We start from the raw sequence: 18,470 nt of genomic DNA, 5'->3' as shown, positions 1-18,470 counted from the left end.
CTAGGCTCACCCATGAGAGGAAACATCTTTTCAGCATTTACTTTGTCAAGCTCCTTAAGAATTCTATATGTTTCAATGAGGTCACATCTCATTCTTCTAAATTCCAATCAGTAGAGTCCCAAACTATTTAACCTTTGCTCGTATATCAATTCATCCATTCAGGAGATCATCCGAGAGAACTTTCTCTGAATTGCCTCCAATGAAATGATATCTTTCCTTAATTAAGGGGACCAAAGCAACTCACTGTACTCAAGATGTGGTCTCACCAGCATTTTGTACAGTTGGAGTAAGACTTCCCTACTCTAATACTCCAACTCCCTTGAAATAAGAGCCAAACTTCCATTCACCCTCCTGATTACCTGCTGCACCTGTGTGCTAGCTTTCTGTATTTCACCCAAGTCCCTTTGTGTTGCAGCTTTATGCAGTTTTTTTCTCCATTTAAATAATGTTCTGTTCTTTTGTTCTCCCTTCCAAAATGATCAACTTTGTACTTTCCCATGTCATTCTCCATTTGTCAATTTTTTTCCCACATACTTAACCAGTCACTATCTCTTTGTAAGCTGTTCATATCACTCGCACAGCTGGTCTTTCCATTTATTTTTATGTCATCTGCAAATTTGGCTGCAATACATTCACTTCCTTCCTCCAAGTCATTCATATATATTGCAAACAGCTGCAGTCCCAGCTCTGGTCCCTATTGAATCCCACTGGTTAAGGTTGCCAAGCTGAAAAAGAACCCTATTTCCTGCCCATTAACCAAGTCTCTATCCATGCCAATATACTACCTCCAAAAATGTGAGCTCTTACTTTATGACTTGACCTTTTGTGAGGTACCTTGTCCAATGCATTCTGGAAGTTCAAATACAACACATCTACTGGTTCCCCTCGATCTATTCTGGTTGAGACTTCCTTGAAAAACTCTCATAAATGAATCACTCATGACTTCCCTTTCATGAAGCCATGCTGACCTTGCTTGATTAGATTATGATTTTCCAAATGTTCTGCTATTACTTCTATAGTAATTGATATCAATACATTTCCAAAATAAATATTAGGCTAATTGACCTACAATTGCCCGCTTTTTGCCTCTCTAGTTGTCATGTTAGCAGTTTTCCAATCTTCTGGTACTCCTCCAGAATCTGTGGACCTTTGCAAAATTCCACTATCTCAGGAACTACTTCATTTAGGATCCTAGGGTGCAAGCTATCAGGGTCACAGAACTTATCTGCTTTAGCCCCATTATTTGCTTTACTAAATGTTATGTAATGTGCAAACTGTATAATGTATACAACTGAGTCTATATTCTTCACAAAAATTGCAATTTGTAATCAATTCAAAATTATTCGTTCAGAACACCATTGTGAATTTCTTCCCAACCTGAAAAATATCTATCACTTCTTCCTGTCGTTGAATCAGTTCTTTTCTAGATCATTATTTGTTTTATGTCTCACAGGTAAGTATGTCAGTATAACTTTAAGAGATATGCTCTGATATCATCACTGAATCATAGCACATGACCTGAGGGAATAAGCATCTCATACTCCATTTCCCCTCAGATTATTTGGAGCATGAAACTACTGAAAGTGTGTGTCTCTGTTGTAATCTAATGGTTTAATACTAGCCAAATTCCAGAATCTGGTTTCCAGCATCTGCAGTCATTGTTTTTACCTAAATCATGTATGCGCCTGAGGTATGTAATATTGATACATAATAAGCTGTAAGAAATATCTATTGGATTCTTGAACACCACAATATATGCTTATGTGCAATATCCAATTGCAGCATCAGGTAAAACACCCTTCAAAAAACAGGCTATCTGGTAATCATCACATTGCTATGGAAAGTTGCACTAATTGCTTGTCATGTTTCATGTATTACGACAGTGGTTACACTGTTTTATTGGTTATAAACCACTTTGGACATTGAGTTGGAGCACCATATAACTGCAAGTTCATCATTTTCAGTAAGCCTCTGTATGGAAATTTATTGACTGCCTTACGGATATTCGTATATATATTTACTGTATCAACCTTATCTGTTATCTCATCAAATAATTCAGTTAAGTTAGTATTTGTTGACTATTCTTAACTGAATGAATTCAATTTCTGAATTAAAGCTCCCTTATCTTAAATAATGGTTTTAAATAACTTCACCTCCACTGAAGTTAGGTTGACTGGCCTGTAGTTTCTTAGCTTATTCCTCTCCCAATACTTGATACATTGTGCAACATTAGCAGTCCCACCCCTTCCTGCAGCAGAAGTGGATTGAGACCCACATCTCTGTTATTTTAACTTTGTTTCTTTCAGCGATCTAGAATGCATTCAACCTGGAGTAGGTTACTAATCAGCTTTTAATATTACTAGTTTTTTTTGTACATCTCCTGTTCTCTATCCTGTCAAGACTAAACTCTTCTGAAACAGCTTTAGGCCAGTAGAGTTCTTTACTGGAATCATAGATTAGAATGTCTACAGTATGGAAACAGGCCATTTTGTGGACAACCAGTCCACGCCAATCTGAACAATAGGTAGTTTAAACTTTTTCAACATACAAATTGCAAAATAACACATGAAAGATTCAAGTTTCAACATCAGTATTATTCAATCATTTCAGATAAATGCTGAGTAAATAGAAATAAATCTGTTTTGATATAAAATTTAATATCATCTGTCAGTAAAAATGTCCAAAGTATTCCCTTACAGTATTTGTAATAATAGTTGTCCCATGAATCACTTTTGAAATACAGAAAATTGTTACAAGTGATTTGCTTTGTAACAAGGTTTGGTTTTGTTGCCTTCATATCATTTCGACCATTTCCAATGGCTCAGCCCAATTCCTGTGTTACTTTAGTAGGTTTACTAAAATCTGTACTCTGGATATAAAAACAGGTTGGATTGCTGGGACGAACAGGTGCTGGAAAAAGCACATTACTTTCTGCTCTTTTGCGTCTCTTGTCTACTGAAGGGGAAATTCAGATTGATGGGATATCCTGGAATTCAGTCTCATTGCAAAAATGGAGAAAAGCATTTGGCGTCATTCCACAGGTAATATTTTCCAAATTGCCAACAGTTACAAAGTTCAGATTTTCTGAATAGAAGCCATGTACTGCATGTCAGCGACAGCCCCTTTTTGATTTTCTTTTGATTTAAACCAGTGCAATGATATTGGATGTTTTGGCATGATTTACATTAGATTGATGATAACAATTAAATCTACATTAGTAGCAACTTTTGCATTTGAGGAGAAATTTTCAATTATTTCCCGTACATAATAGATATATCAAGAATTTAGAAATTTATTGACTTCCAGTGCATGTAAATTTGGTAGACCCAGACGTTATGGAACAATGTTAGCATTTGTGCATGAGTAAAGGTCATGTTTTGCTTTGATCAGGCCGGCATTGGCCACCCAAGCTTGGAACTGTAGAGACTTTCCAAAAGGTCTAGGATGCAGGTGACCTAATAGGTCATTAAGGTGAGCAATGATTCAGTGTATTTTTGACACAAGGAATGCATAAGTAATGACCAGAGGCACATTCCAATTCCTCCATACCCCTGTTCTCCCCGACTACTGTAGCAGTCCTCATGTTTCCTATTCCCCTGCCTGTGCACTCACTCCATGTACCTGCTCACTCCATTTGTCCACCCACTCCATCCTCCCCACCCAGTGCTCCTGCCCCTTCTGGTGCTCTGCTCCCCCAGTGCTCCTGTTTTACTCGCTTCTCCTGCTACGCCCTATTCTCACTCCCACTCTCATGTATCTACTCTCCACTTACTACTTTAGTGCTTTCTCTTGGCTGTGATTTCACCATGCTCCTGTTCAATCTGCATGTCATTTTTTTCCCCTCTGGGCTTCTACTCTTCTGTATTCCTGCCTTCTCTGTGCTGCTGTCAAAAATAGACAGACTCTATTGTGAGAAGTAGGCACATCCATTTGATTCATTTGTGTAAGTAAAATTTTGATTTATTGGAAGAATTATTAATATATATAGCGCTTTCATAAAACGAGTATTGTGCACTACTACAACTTCAATGGACAGCGGGGCGTGGGTGGGTGGTGTGATTGCTAGCCCATTAGAAAAAGGATCTTTCAACCAAAAATGTTTGCAAACCATTGGCTTAAACAACAGAGAATGGATCGAAAAGCCTTGTTTCTCCAACCTTTCATCCTATGTTGAAATATTAATGAAGATGTCCATCAGGGTAGTAATAAACTTGCGCAAAATCCCTCAGAAAAAAGCTGTAATTCAATATTCTGCCTTACAGAAAGTCTTTGTGTTTTCTGGAACCTTCCGGAAGAACTTGGATCCTTATGAACAGTGGAGTGATGAGGAAATCTGGAAGGTCACTGAAGAGGTAAACCATTTGTCGGTTTCTTGGGTGATAAGTTATGAATACAGTGCATCATTCAATCTTGTGAATGAACTGAAGTAACTGTGATGCCAGGTTTAATATTTAAAATTGCAATTTAAATGATTTGTCTCAGGTTATAAATAATGTATTTTCTCTCATGATAAAAATGTTTATTGTATTGACAATTACACTGAAAAGCTCCAGCATAATTGCTTTGCACTCAGTTTATATCTGCTGTGTCTGCGTTGAGCAAACTGCCTTCTATTTTTATCAAATGGGTGAATTCAAACTATTTGCTGTTGATTAATTTCTTCTCAGGTGCTGGAGCAATGTTTGAGTTGTTAATGCAACACTAATTGCTTATTTCCTCAAATAACTTTCTTAAAAAATGTACTTCCCTTTCTCTCAATTTTTGTTTGAAGCTGTTGACTCTTTGCTGACTCACTACTCCCTATAAATACTCACAATTCATTCAAATTACCAATATTGATCTTTGGTCTTTGACAAGCCTACTTCCAAACATTAATTCCACTTTGGGGAATCATAGAGGAATAGAATGTTTATGCAACAGAAAGATGCCATTTGGTCTCCATACCCATTTTTGCTTATCCAATTTCCTTTTGAAAGCTATAATTGAGTCTGGTTCAGTCACACTGTCAGGCAGGATGCATTCCAGATCCTGATCACTGGCTGCGTACGTACTTTTTTCTCGTGTTACTATTGGTTCTAGTCATCTTAAATCGATTCCTTATGGTTCTTGATACTTCCACCATTAGGAACATACATGTGTTTTGTGTGGATTCTTTCAAGCCTAAAATGATCTAATATGGTTTAAGATATCCACTTTTCTGATACAGCTACAGGAATCTTGTTGAGTAAACAATATTTGATTGTTTGTTAAGTTTATTACATTACCCTAACGATTGATGTTACATGAATATGATCTACCTTACCGCAGAGACTGTTAAGACCACACTAGCCCCAAGTCTGTCTCCTATAAATTGATTCTTTACTCTGACTAAGTCCCGATTACATCATTAAAGTGGCTGGTACGCACTGCACTCAATCAAGCATTTTGTTTTCAGACCCAGCTACAATAATATTAATGCATGAATTAGGAGCAGGAATAGGTCATTTGATCCATCTCACCCGGTCCACCATTCAATACGACCATGGCTGATCTAATTGTAGCCTCAGCTGCACATTCCTGCCAACCTCTGTCTTAAAAATACTTGATGACCATGCCATGACTGGGCTGTAGGGAAGAGTGTTCCAAAGACTCATGACTTCTGCAAGAAAAAGGAATCCTCCTCATCTCCATCTGAAATGGGACACCCTTATTTTAAAACAATGTTCTGTAACAATCTCTCCCATAAGGAGAAACATCCTTTAATATCAGACCTGTCAAACCCTTCAGGGTTCACGCCATTTTTGGATCAGGAAGCTCTAATGAGTGAAGTACCAAAGGAATTAGTGCTGGGTCTGCAGCTATTTAAAATATATATAATGGTTTGTATGATGGGATCATAACTATGGTAGTTAAATTTTCTAATGATGACAACATAGGTAAGAAGTTAGGCTGTCAAGAGAAAGCAATAAGTATGTAAGGGGATATAGATGAGTTAAATGGGCAGGCAAAAATTTCGCACATGAAGTGTAACTCAATTCATGCAAATCCATCCATTTTTCAAGAAGAATTATGCTGTTTAAATGGAGAGGCAGGCCAGAACTCAGTATTGCTGAAGGATTTGGTGTCCTGGTGAATGAATCACATGAAGCTAGTATTCATGTGCAGCAAGTGATTCAGAAGGCAAATGGAATGTTGATTGTTGCAAGATGAATAGAAGAAATAAGTACAGAAATTTTATTACAGCTGTACAGGATATTGGTGAGACCCCATCTGGAATACTTGAATGCTTTTTTGGCTTAATTTTCGGAAAATATATATAATTACTCTGAAAATAATTACTCCAGCACATGGACTGCAATGGTTCTAGAAGGCATCTCACCACCACCTTCTCAAGGGTAACTAGGAATGAGCAATAAATGTTAGCCCAGCCATGCAATGCCCACATTTCACAAGGGAATACAAAAAGAAATGCAAATTAGAGAAGGTTTACTCAACTCACACCAAGTATGAAGGGCTTATGTTATGAAGAAAGGTTGAACAGGTTTGGCCTATTTATAATTGGTGTAGTTTAGAAGGATGAGAGGTGGCCTTACTAAAACATGTTGAGGGGACTGAATAGATTGGTTACCTGGAGGATATTTTCTCTTGTACAGAAGACTAAGGCTGGAGGACATAGGTTAAGACTAAGGGATCACCGTTTTATAACAGTGATCAAAGGAAGTTTTTAAATGTTGTTTGTTTGAGTTGGAATTTACTTCCCAAGAAATGATGAAGTTTCAGTCTTCAATTTTTTAGTTTTGATAGAAAAGGGAGCCAAAGGTTATGGCGTGCAGACACGAAGGTGGAGCTAAGAAACCACAGTCTTATTGAAGCGGTTTGCAGTTCCAAAGGAGCTCCTGCTGCTCTTAAATCCTGTCTCCCTGTGTTTCAATAAGATCGTCTTTCACTCTTCTGAGTTACAAAGAATATAAAATCTAATGTATACAGGCCTGGCTTGTCCACCATTTCCTCATAATATAACCTTTCCCACCCTAAGTCATCTGTACCTTCTTCATATTTACATCCTTTCTTATATAAGGAAGCCTAAATTATAGCTAATACTCCAGATGTGATTTCATTGTTGCACTATACAACTGTAGCAAAGCTGCCCTACTTTTATATTCCATTCCTCCAGCAATAAAACATTTTCATTGGCTGAGTCCAGATCCCTCATAATTTTGGACACTTCTATCAAAGCCCCTCTCAAGCTTTTCTCTACAGAGAGCAAACCCAACTTATGGAACCCATCCATGTAACGTAAGGTCTGTATACCTGGAACCATTCTCATGACATTTTTTTCAGCCCCCCCTCTAAAGAATCACAGATTCACAGAACGCTATGACACAGAACGAGGCTATTCATCCCATTGATTCTGCACCAGCTGTCATCACAACTTAGTGCCATTCTCCTACCTTTTCCTATTTCTGAGCACATTGTTTCTATTTAAATAATAATCTAATATCGTCTTGAATATCTCCATTTACCCTCCCTTTGTTAGGTTCTTTTCCTGAGATTTCACACACGAGATATAATTCGCACACACCAACTTCTGCAAACAGTTAAAGTTTATTAAAGCCTGTACAAGCTAGGTGACCCCATTTGACCCTTTTTGCAGGCGAGCGAAGTTGAGTCAAAAGAGATCCCGAACAAAGAAAAGACATCCACTTTATACAGGCCAGTTGGTAATGCTCACAGGTACTCTGGCCACTCCCCCCTCATAACTATATGTTACCCCAGGTACAATGGTAGGATAAGGTCACCCTCGGAGATAATGTAAATGTAATCCTGGGGAATTGTTATGCAAATGATTATGCCCTAATCATAGAACATAGAACATAGAACAGTACAGCACAGAACAGGCCCTTCAGCCCATGATGTTGTGCCGACCATTGATCCTCATGTATGCCCCCTCAAATTTCTGTGACCATATGCATGTCCAGCAGTCTCTTAAATGTCCCCAATGACCTTGCTTCCACAACTGCTGCTGACAATGCATTCCATGCTCTCACAACTCTCTGTGTAAAGAACCCACCTTTGACATCCCCTCTATACTTTCCTCCAACCAGCTCAAAACTATGACCCCTCGTGTTAGCCATTTCTGCCTTGGGAAATAGTCTCTGGCTATCGACTCTACCTATGCCTCTCATTATCTTGTATACCTCATTTAGGTCCCCTCTCCTCCTCCTTTTCTCCAATGAAAAAAGTCCGAGCTCAGTCAATCTCTCTTCATAAGATAAGCCCTCCAGTCCAGGCAGCATCCTGGTAAATCTCCTCTGAATCCTCTCCAAAGCATCCACATCTTTCCTATAATAGGGCAACCAGAACTGGACACAGTATTCCAAGTGCGGTCTAACCAAAGTTTTATAGAGCTGCAACAAGACCTCACGACTCTTAAACTCAACCCCCTGTTAATGAAAGCCAAAACACCATATGCTTTCTTAACAAACCTGTCCACTTGGATGGCCATTTTAAGGGATCTACGTACCTGCACACCAAGATCCCTCTGTTCCTCCGCACTGTTAAGAATCCTATCCTTAATCCTGTGCTCAGCTTTCAAATTCGACCTTCCAAAATGCATCACCTCGCATTTATCCAGGTTGAACTCCATCTGCCACCTCTCAGCCCATCTCTGCATCCTGTCAATGTCCCGTTGCAGCCTACAACAGCCCTCTATACTGTCAACGACACCTCCAACCTTTGTGTCGTCTGCAAACTTGCTGACCCATCCTTCAATCCCCTCATCCAAGTCATTAATAAAAATTACAAACAGTAGAGGCCCAAGGACAGATCCCTGTGGAACACCACTCACCACTGACTTCCAGGCAGAATATTTTCCTTCTACTACCACTCGCTGTCTTCTGTTGGCCAGCCAATTCTGTATCTAGTCAGCTAAGTTCCCCTGTATCCCATTCCTCTGACTTTCTGAATGAGCCTACCATGGGGAACCTTATCAAATACCTTGCTGAAGTCCATATACACCACATCCACAGCTCGACCCTCATCAACTTTTCTAGTCACATCCTCAAAGAACTCGATAAGGTTTGTGAGGCACGACCTGCCCCTCACAAAGCCATGTTGACTGCATTTAATCAAGCCATGCTCTTCCAGATAGTCATAAATCCTATCCCTCAGAATCCTTTCTAACACCTTGCAGACGACAGATGTGAGACTTACTGGTCTGTAATTGCCGAGGATTTCCCTATTTCCTTTCTTGAAGAGAAGAATTACATTTGCCTCTCTCCAGTCCTCAGGTACGACTCCAGTGAAGAGCGAGGATGCAAAGATCTTCGCAAGTGGCGAAGCAATTGCATTTCTTGTTTCCCAAAGCAACCGAGGACAAATCTGGTAGCAGCCGAGTACAAATCAGGACTTTTAATCCTGGGGAATCGTTATGCAAATGATTTCCTGACTCAGTGATTCCCCAAGACAATGTAGTTGTGATATTTCCTAGCTTCGGCGGATAGCTATGAAAGCATTTCTGAATGGAAGGGTTCTGAATGAGAGTTTAATTTGATAACATCCGGAGAGTAGTAGTAAATGGCTGGCCAAATGAAGTGTGAGTCATCCACATTCCTGCATGAATGTTGCAAGACAGTGCAGTTTAACCCTTTAACATTACAGTAATATCCAGAAAGATAGTACAATGTAATTTTTAAATATTACACCTCTGCCACATTTCCAGGCAGTGCATTCCATACCCTAACTACTTGCTGTCTGAAAAAGATATTTCTCACTTCACCTTTGCTTCTTTTGCAATTTACTTTAAATCTGTGCCCTCTCATTTGTGATCCTTTTATGAGTAGGAACAATTCCCCCCTATATCTACTATATTCAGCCCCCTCATGACCTTGAAAATTTCTATCAGCTCTCCCCTTAGCCTTCTTCTCTCTAAGGAGAAAAGTCTTAAGCTCTCCAATCTATTGTCTTCAGTGAAGCTTGTCATCCTGGAACCATGTGTCTCTTCTGCACTCTCTCCAATGCATTCACATCTTTCCTATAATATGATACCCTTAATTATGCACAATACTCCAGTTAATGTCTAACAAGTGTCTTAGACAAATTCAGCATCACTTCCTTTCTCTTGTACTCTGGCCCTAATAATTAATCAAAGGATATTGTCTGCTTTATTAACTGCTCCCTCCACCCAGTCTACCATTTAAATAATCTATGTGCATCCAGGTCCCTCCTTTCCTGCATCCCCTTTCGAATGTACTCTTTATTTTATATTGCCTGTCCATGTTCTTCCTACCAAAATGCACCACCTCACACTTATCTGCATCAAACTTCATCTGACCCCTATCTGCCCACTTCAGCAACTTGTCATGGTCCTTTTGGAGATCCACACTGTCTTGCTGACAAGCTTTCCAAGTTTTGTATCATCTACAAACTTTGAAATTGTCCCATGCACACCAAGGTCCGGATTATTATCATATATATCAGGAAAAGGAATCCTCCACATCCTTCCTAAAGTGCAGTGCCAGAATTGGATGCAAGATCCACCTGAGGCTTAACTTTATACAGGCTAATTACAGAGGAACCTTGATTATTCAAAGGACACGGGTGAGGAGTATTTCATTCAGTTAATCGAATTCCAGATAATTGAATACCAGATAACATAGTTTAGCCAAGCATCAGGACCTTGTGATCTTGCTGGATAATTGGATAGTTGGTTAATCAAATGGCTGATAATCAAGGTTGCTCTGTATAGGTAAGGTTGACCATGTCCTCATATGATATCTACTCAAGCATTTACAGCAGAGTTGTTAAAAAATGATAATTAATAGGAACCATGACTCATTTTCTCTCTAATCCAAGGGTTTTGAAGCCATGCCTACAGCAGTCCTAACTGAGAGGAGGTCATTCAATCTAAGAATGTAAGAACTAGAAGCAAAAATAGACCATTCAGCTCCTTGGGGCTGTCCTGCCATTCAATCTATGACCATGGTTGATCTTCTCCCACCATTCTAGTTTTCGGCCCTCTTCTCAAGCTTCCTGATTCTCTGACCAATCAGAGGTGGACTTTCACTATGGAGCCCAGAACTTCATGGCCGGAGCCTATTCATGTTCTGACCCTATGTCACATCAGCTGCCACTTTCTTTCACCAGGGGTGCTTCTGCCAACTTCTGATGCTCAAGTGATGACATCAGCCCACATGTCCCTCTCAGGAGGGTTACCACTCCCTGCTCAAAAGTGTAAGTCTCCTAGGAACAGCAACAAAAACTCTGTGCCACTGACTTCCAGCAAATTCTCCATTTCATTTTCTCGATCTCCATCACATCTATTTTGATGATACTATCTTTTCCCAAATTTGTAAATGTTTACAATTCTCTATTCCCTCGAGCTATAGAGGCTGTTTCGTTGAATATATTGCAGCTGAGATAAACTCTTGAACTGTGGGAGAGTTGATGGTTCTGAGTGTAAAGCAGCAAAGAGAAGTTGAGATCAAAATCAGTTTGATCATGATCTTATTGAATGGTGGAGCAGTCTTCACAGGGGTTGTTTAGCTTACTGTTGCTCTTATTTCTGATGTTTTTTGACTGTGTCCTGCACATTGTTTTATTGATGCTAATTATATTACTACAGGTTGGCTTGAAATCAATGATTGAGCAATTTCCAGATAATCTTAATTTTGTTTTGGTGGATGGTGGTTATATCCTCAGCAATGGTCATAAGCAGCTCATGTGTTTGGCTCGATCGATTCTCAGCAAGGCTAAAATCCTACTTCTGGATGAACCTACTGCTCACCTGGACTCTGTGTAAGTTTGAACTACAAAGTAAGAAAAGATCAAAACAACAGTGACTAGAAAAAAGAAACGACTGTGGGTGCTGTAAATTAGAAACAAAAACAGAAATTGCTGAAAAAGTTCAGTAGGTCCGGCAGCATCTGTGGAGAGAAATCAGAGTTAACATTTTGGGTTGGGTGAGGAAGTGTCACTGGACCCGAAACGTTAACTCTGATTTCTCTCCACTGATGCTGCTAGACCTGCTGAGCCTTTCTAGCAATTTCTGTTTTTGCTGTTGGTGACTAGAAGTAGCTGATGGACTCCAACAGATTATGAATAATAAACATTATTGTTGCTTATTATTGGGTCCATTCATTTTGAAGTTCAAATGCTAAGAACTGCTAAATGGTGATTATACCAAAGTTGTTTCTCTGCTTCTAAAACTGATAACCAATATGAACCGTATACCATATAGAACTAATAGTACATAGAAGAATAAAATAAGTACTCCTCAATGGGGTGTAGTTATTATTTTATATCAACTCTATTGTTATTAGTTGATTTATCTGCTATTTAAGGTTTACTAGTAAAGACACGTTAAGGGTGCATTACATGTAAAACGATAAATTGTAATTTAAAACTTCTGTTCCTTTTTACAACAGAACATTCCAAATCATAAGGAAAACACTTAAAAATACGTTTTCAAACTGCACTGTTATACTCTCAGAACATAGAGTGGAAGCTCTCCTTGAATGCCAGCAATTTCTGGTTTGTAGTTTTGTTTGTCTTCTCTCCCTAGTAGTCGACACATTGGCATTTTTGCATGAAGCAGAGTGCCCAGCATGTTTTGCAGCTTAGTTGAAGCAATGTTTGGCAGAAACAGGAATGTCTGGTTCAAACATTCAACCTTGGTTGTAATATGGAAGGTCTCACTACTGATATCTACCAGATCACTGGTAAAGATAGGAAACAAAATTGGATGCATCACACCTTCCTGAAAAACTTGCACCTTCAAACTAACATTTTTATTACCAATTCTATATGTCCTTCTGTAACAATTCATAAGTTAACCTGTTAATCCACAAACAAATCAGTTTCTCCATGAAACAGCTTTGGTGATCATTTTTTTTGGTACTTAACAGTCTGCCAAACAGTCTGCTGTTATCGCTAAAATAAATAAGCTATTTAAACAAATCTTGTTATAAAATAATGAGGGCCCTTCACACTCCCATCCCAGGTGTAACTTACATACTTGTGTGCCAACAACACTTACCCCGTGTTTTGGAAAGGGTAAACAATCAGCTGATGTGTTAGTAAGCCTTTATATTAGACTTTACACTGATTTAATTATAATCAGAACTAAATCTAATTGAACATGACCTTCTTAAACTCTATAATCTAATAGCTCATCATGCATTAAATTTCTTTTCAGGTAATTGAAGGATGTTCAGTTAAACAGTTTGATGCTCTGCAGAAACTTTTAACTGAAGCAAGCCTTTTCAAGCAAGTTTTTGGACATTTGGACCGTGCAAAGCTATTTTCTGCTCACAGAAGAAACTCAAGCAAAAGGAAAACACGGCCAAAAATAAGTGCCTTACAGGAGGAGGCAGAGGAAGATCTTCAAGAAACAAGGTTATAAAGCTACAAAGAACAAAGTGCACAATATATTCATTAAGGTACCAAAAGCAGTTCCCTAACAGAGAACTGTGGCAGCTGCATCTACAGCACAGAACTCTTTATTACTCTTAGAAACAGCTAGCTAACTAAAGGCATCCTGATCAAGGTATTCAGCCATCTTTCAAGTATTCTGGGGTCAAGAGTGTAATTGCGGGTCTGGATGAAGTTAATCCACATTACATTCTGGATGACTGCACATGGAACCTAATGTAGGAAAACAAGCATTGCAAAACTCCATTGGCTCAGCAAAGTTCTTCTAAAACTAAAGGTTCCTCCACTGATGATCAAGAATCAACTGCCATTCTTTGCTGTCGATACAGGAGCTTTGTATCAGTTACTATGATGATGACATCTTTGTTAATGGTCATAGTTGGTAGTGGAAATAGTCATTGTCAGCACCAAGCTAAGAGCATTGCACCTTGCAGACAGTATTTGTTAATGGTGTGTTATGATATTTCTTCATGGTACTCCACATAACTAAGCATGTGAAAAATCAAAAGGCTTGCAAAGGATGGGATGCATTGTAAAATTGTTCTTCTTTGTGTTACAGTGTCTTGTATTTAAATAGTAATTCCGAATGAAGCATGTGAAAGACTTGAGAAACTATTATTTTTAACATTTATTCCAAATTATTAACCCTGTAAGGACCAGGGTAGCATTTTGCAACAGTACAAAATACAAGATTACAATTTTTCTATTTATTCAATGAATTTTAGAGAGTATTCTGTATTCATCCAAGTCCCTCTCACAAAGATATAACAATTTAAATTCTACAATAAAGGGTAAAGTCACCATAATCCTATTCTCTCATTAGACAGAAGCTGGTGCTTTGACCTGAGGGTCACCATGTCTCAGACAACGGATGAGGTTCAGAAGGAGAATGCTTCATGGTAACCTCAACTGGTGTAGGAATTTTGGACATTATGTAAGGCCAGCCATTATTAGCAAACAGTAATTGTCCTCTATAAAATTGTGCTGAGCTTTCTTCTGAATTGTTACAGTCCATATGGGGAAGGTGTACACAGCAATGATTGATCAGAAGTTCCAGAGTTTGACCCAGTGACAACAAAGGAACAGTGTTATACCTCCAAGTCAGGAAGGTCACTTGGAGGAGATGGTGTTCATTGGACATGTTTCCTTTGTCCTCCAGCTGGCCAAGGGCACTGGAACTGTTTATGATACAAAATATTTAGTCTTTTACTCAAATAAAAATGGAGTAATGGTTACTCATCGTCCCATTTTAGGACTGTTCCACTGAAAGAAAATAAAATATGCCATTAAATTCTGCGGGTGACTGTGGAACAGAGACAGATTTCCATGTGGGAGATAAAGAACTCTGGTTGGGCAAATGTCTCCACTCATTTAATACAAAACTATTTTTACAATTCAAATCTAATCTTTAATAGCAATAGTGTTTTTTAGGACTTTATTATCTTTGGATATTAATAATCTTAAATCATGTTCAGTATTTTGAAGAGAAAACTTAATCTTCGCACAGTAAACAAATGTATACTTATTATATAACTTCAATCAAGATTTTTTAAAATAACTTCAGTTTCTTAATTACGACTTTTACAATGGATGAAATAATTTGTTTTTTGATTCCACAAATAAATGTAGAACTGCCGACAAATTGTATTGAATACAAAAATGTTTGAAGTAGATCTATGGCCATTAGTTTGATTTGAAATCATTGTTGTTGTGTGACTAAAACATTCTGCAAAATTCATGCTTTAGAAAGTGGTACACACGTTAGGAACTTTAATTATCCTCAAGAGACACCCGTGTTTATGTGAAAGAAATATTCTATGAAATAAAAATGTTTCAGGACATATGCTATAATCTATTTTTTTAAACTTCTAACCAGCTATACAAATCATACCTGATTTTCTTCTTTTCATTCTGTGTATGGCAGCAAGTTCCATTGAAATCAATATTAGAATTGGAGTTAGGTTTTTTTCAGACAATTCTTGCTCAAAAAAAATGTACATGTTAAATATTGTACTATACATGCACTGTACTGTACATTCTTAGCTGAAATTACAAAATAAGAAAGGTCACTAAATATAAAAGAAACACGGTAGGCTGTATACTTCAGGATCCTTCACAGCAGAAAAAAACTTAAAAACATTAAGTTGGAATGATGTATATTCATAAATGCCTACACTCATAAATAAAATAAATTTAAAACTATCAAAGAAATGCAATATAAATGTAAGTACTGTAAATATATGTCAAAATTACATTCAGATGATGAAGTTTTAATTGACCAGGCTCAATCTAGTGGCAGAAGCTGGTCAGTGCGGTTGCAGTTGAAGTCCAGAACTAACTGCACCGACCAACCTCTGCAACCAGGTGGAGCCCAGGACTTCGGTGCAAGCTCAGAACTTGGAGCCAGGTCAGCAGCATCAAAATGCCTCAATGGCGCCAATGGACACAGGAGACTTGAAAGGTAAGAATACAGATTGGGAAAAGGATTCGGATGGGTGTTTGGGGAATGGAGGAGTGAAGAGAGACTAAGGGCAGGGACAAGACCCAGGTTTATACACCGAGTGCATCACCTCGGCTGAAAAAACTATGGGTGTAAAAAATGATGTTTTGGCAATATTGCCCTCACTCTGACACATTGCCCTCTGTGCTTTAATAGTACTAATAACTATTGGGCTATGGCAATTTTCCTTAACTGTTCTCATTTTGTCCAATAACAGCAAGCTAGTAAGGGGGCATCTTGCCAGAGATGCTTCGATGTCCAACCATAGTGAGTGAGAGTCTCCCCGGGCCCAATCATTCATGTAAGATAGCAACGAGCTTAATTGATAGTTTTCGATTTCTGGGAGCTCTACTCCTCCCAATCTGTGCGTTAGCTGCAATTTAGTTAGTTTAATAAGGGATCACTTGCGATACCCAATAAAGGAACTGAACTAGCCATTCAGTTTTCTAAATGTTTGCTGAGTAAAAAGCAGAGGAAGCACTCGCATAAAATACAGCAGACGGGGGAGAATGTTCATTTTAATGAGGGCTATCTGATATAAACAAGAGATCGGAAGCACCTCCCATCTTCAACGGTCTTGTTTGATTCTGTCGAATAAATGGGCAAAATTGGTTTTAAATAGCCAATCAAAGCCAGGAGTAATGCATATACTTAAGTAGAGAAAACCCTCCCGTGACCATCTAAAGGGAAATCAAGGTTCGTCTTCAGGACCAGGCATTTTTGAGACACCACCCATAGGCATGGCCTCTGATTTCGCAAAGTTGATCTTGTAACCTGAAAAGCCGCCAAATGAGTTAATGCATTGTATCAGATGAGGCACCAAACTGTTGGGTTTGATAAAAAGGCAAGAATGTCATCTGTATACAATGCAATTTTATGTGACTTTATCCTCACTTCTGGAGCAGACACATTGGGATCCCTACATAATGCCTCTGCCAACAGTTCAATCATCAATGTGAAAAGCAATGGTGATAAGGGACACCCCTGTCGACTGCCCCTAAGGATATTGAAATTGCTTGACCACACACCATTGGTGAGGACCATGGCAAGAGGGTCACTATATAAAACCTTAACCCACCTGATAAAGACCTTGCCCAAGCCAAACCGCTTTAAAGTATAAAAAAAAGGCCACACGGCCCAGTCAAATGCCTTCTCCGCATCTAAAGAGATCACTAGTCCCTGTATGGATCGTTGTTGACATACTTGGATCATATTAAGTAACTTCCTGACATTATTCGACGATCTGCAACCTTTATAAAACCTGTCTGATCCTCCTTAATGGCAGAGGGCAGCACAGTTTCTAGTCTTAGTGCAAGATTCTTAGATAGGATTTTGAAATCGACATTCATGAGTGAGATGGGCCTATAGGAAGGACAGTCTTTCAGGGCTTTCCCTTTTATAAGGATCAGAGAGATGTTTGCCTCTCTTAAAGATGGCGGGAGGAGGCCACGACTATGTGAATCGTTAAACATACTAAGCATCGGTTCTGACAATATAAAACTCACTGGGAAATCCATCAGGATGCGGCACCTTTCCATTCTGAAGCTGCCTCACAGCCTCCTGCACCTCTTGCACTGGCAGCAGGGCATTGAGGAGAGACTCTTGCTCAGGGATCACTCCTGGGAGGTCCAAATTCTTAAAACAAAACTCTATCCTAACCCGCCCATCCTCACAACTTTCAGACTGATATAATTTGGAGTAAAATTTCTGAAATGCCGCATTAATCCTTTTAGAATCATTAAATTCCAGTATCCTCCCTGATCAAGGAAATGGCTTGGGGAGCACTCCTTTTACTGGCAGGATATGCTAAGTACTTGCCCGGCTTATCCCCATGCTCAAACAGCCTTTGATTTGCAAATGTAAGTTCCCTCTTAGCTGTCTCTGTGACGTGGAGTTCAGTGTGGACCGAAGCACTGTGATCCTCTGCAGTTTAGCCAATAAGGGCCTATCAAAGTATGTCTTTTCAGCTGCCTTCAGACGTTTCACAAGCAAGCATTGCTGCTCACCCTTCTGCCATTTCTTACTGGCAGAATAGGAAATAACTAACTCCCTAGCATAGGCTTTAGCAGTTTCCCAGAGAATGGATGGATTTCTGGCTGAGCCTGAATTAATATCTAAGAAAGCCCTGAATTCAGTAGAAAAGAATTCAGTCAACTTGCTATCCTTAAGGATGAAGGGATCCAATCGTAATGCCTCGAACCTGCCATAGTATCCTTACTCTTGACCATTAGATACACTGGAGCGTGATCAGAAATAGTGGTATTGCCAAATGTGCTGTGGGTGTCCAAAAGAGATCAATCCTGGTACGGCATTTGTGCGGATTCGAGAAAAACATAAAATCCCTGGCCAGAGGGTGAAGGTGCTTCCAAACATCGACCAATCCTACTACAACACACAAATCCCTTAATTGCTTAGATTGTGAAGGAGATATTGGGGGTCTTTGGGCAATCTGTCTACTGTAGAGTGTATTAGAGAATTAAAATCCTCCCCCCCTCCACGATAATAAGCTGAGATGCGAGGTTAACCAGTTTAGAAAGTGCGTCTATCAAGAACTTGAGGG

General features: G+C 39.0%; 1 protein-coding gene across 1 annotated transcript in view; it reads left to right on the top strand.

Moving 5' to 3' along the window:
• cftr (CF transmembrane conductance regulator) overlaps window positions 1–15,083 on the top strand; it is a 118,679-nt gene extending 103,596 nt beyond the window's left edge. The window contains exons 23-27 of the mRNA XM_043709588.2: window positions 2,886–3,041; window positions 4,263–4,352; window positions 11,603–11,775; window positions 12,405–12,510; window positions 13,175–15,083. Of these exons, the coding sequence (XP_043565523.1) occupies window positions 2,886–3,041; window positions 4,263–4,352; window positions 11,603–11,775; window positions 12,405–12,510; window positions 13,175–13,381 (732 nt within the window). The 3' untranslated portion in view covers window positions 13,382–15,083. The remainder of the gene's footprint in view (window positions 1–2,885; window positions 3,042–4,262; window positions 4,353–11,602; window positions 11,776–12,404; window positions 12,511–13,174) is intronic.
• The last annotated feature ends 3,387 nt before the right edge of the window (window positions 15,084–18,470 follow it).

The sequence above is a fragment of the Chiloscyllium plagiosum genome, unplaced genomic scaffold (genome assembly GCF_037043375.1).
Source record: "Chiloscyllium plagiosum isolate Xiang-an unplaced genomic scaffold, Cpla_swu_hap1 HiC_scaffold_19, whole genome shotgun sequence".
NCBI classification, from domain to species: Eukaryota; Metazoa; Chordata; class Chondrichthyes; order Orectolobiformes; family Hemiscylliidae; genus Chiloscyllium; species Chiloscyllium plagiosum.
The sequence above is the reverse complement of the archived record's forward strand: the minus strand, read 5'-3'. Positions and strand labels throughout refer to the sequence as shown.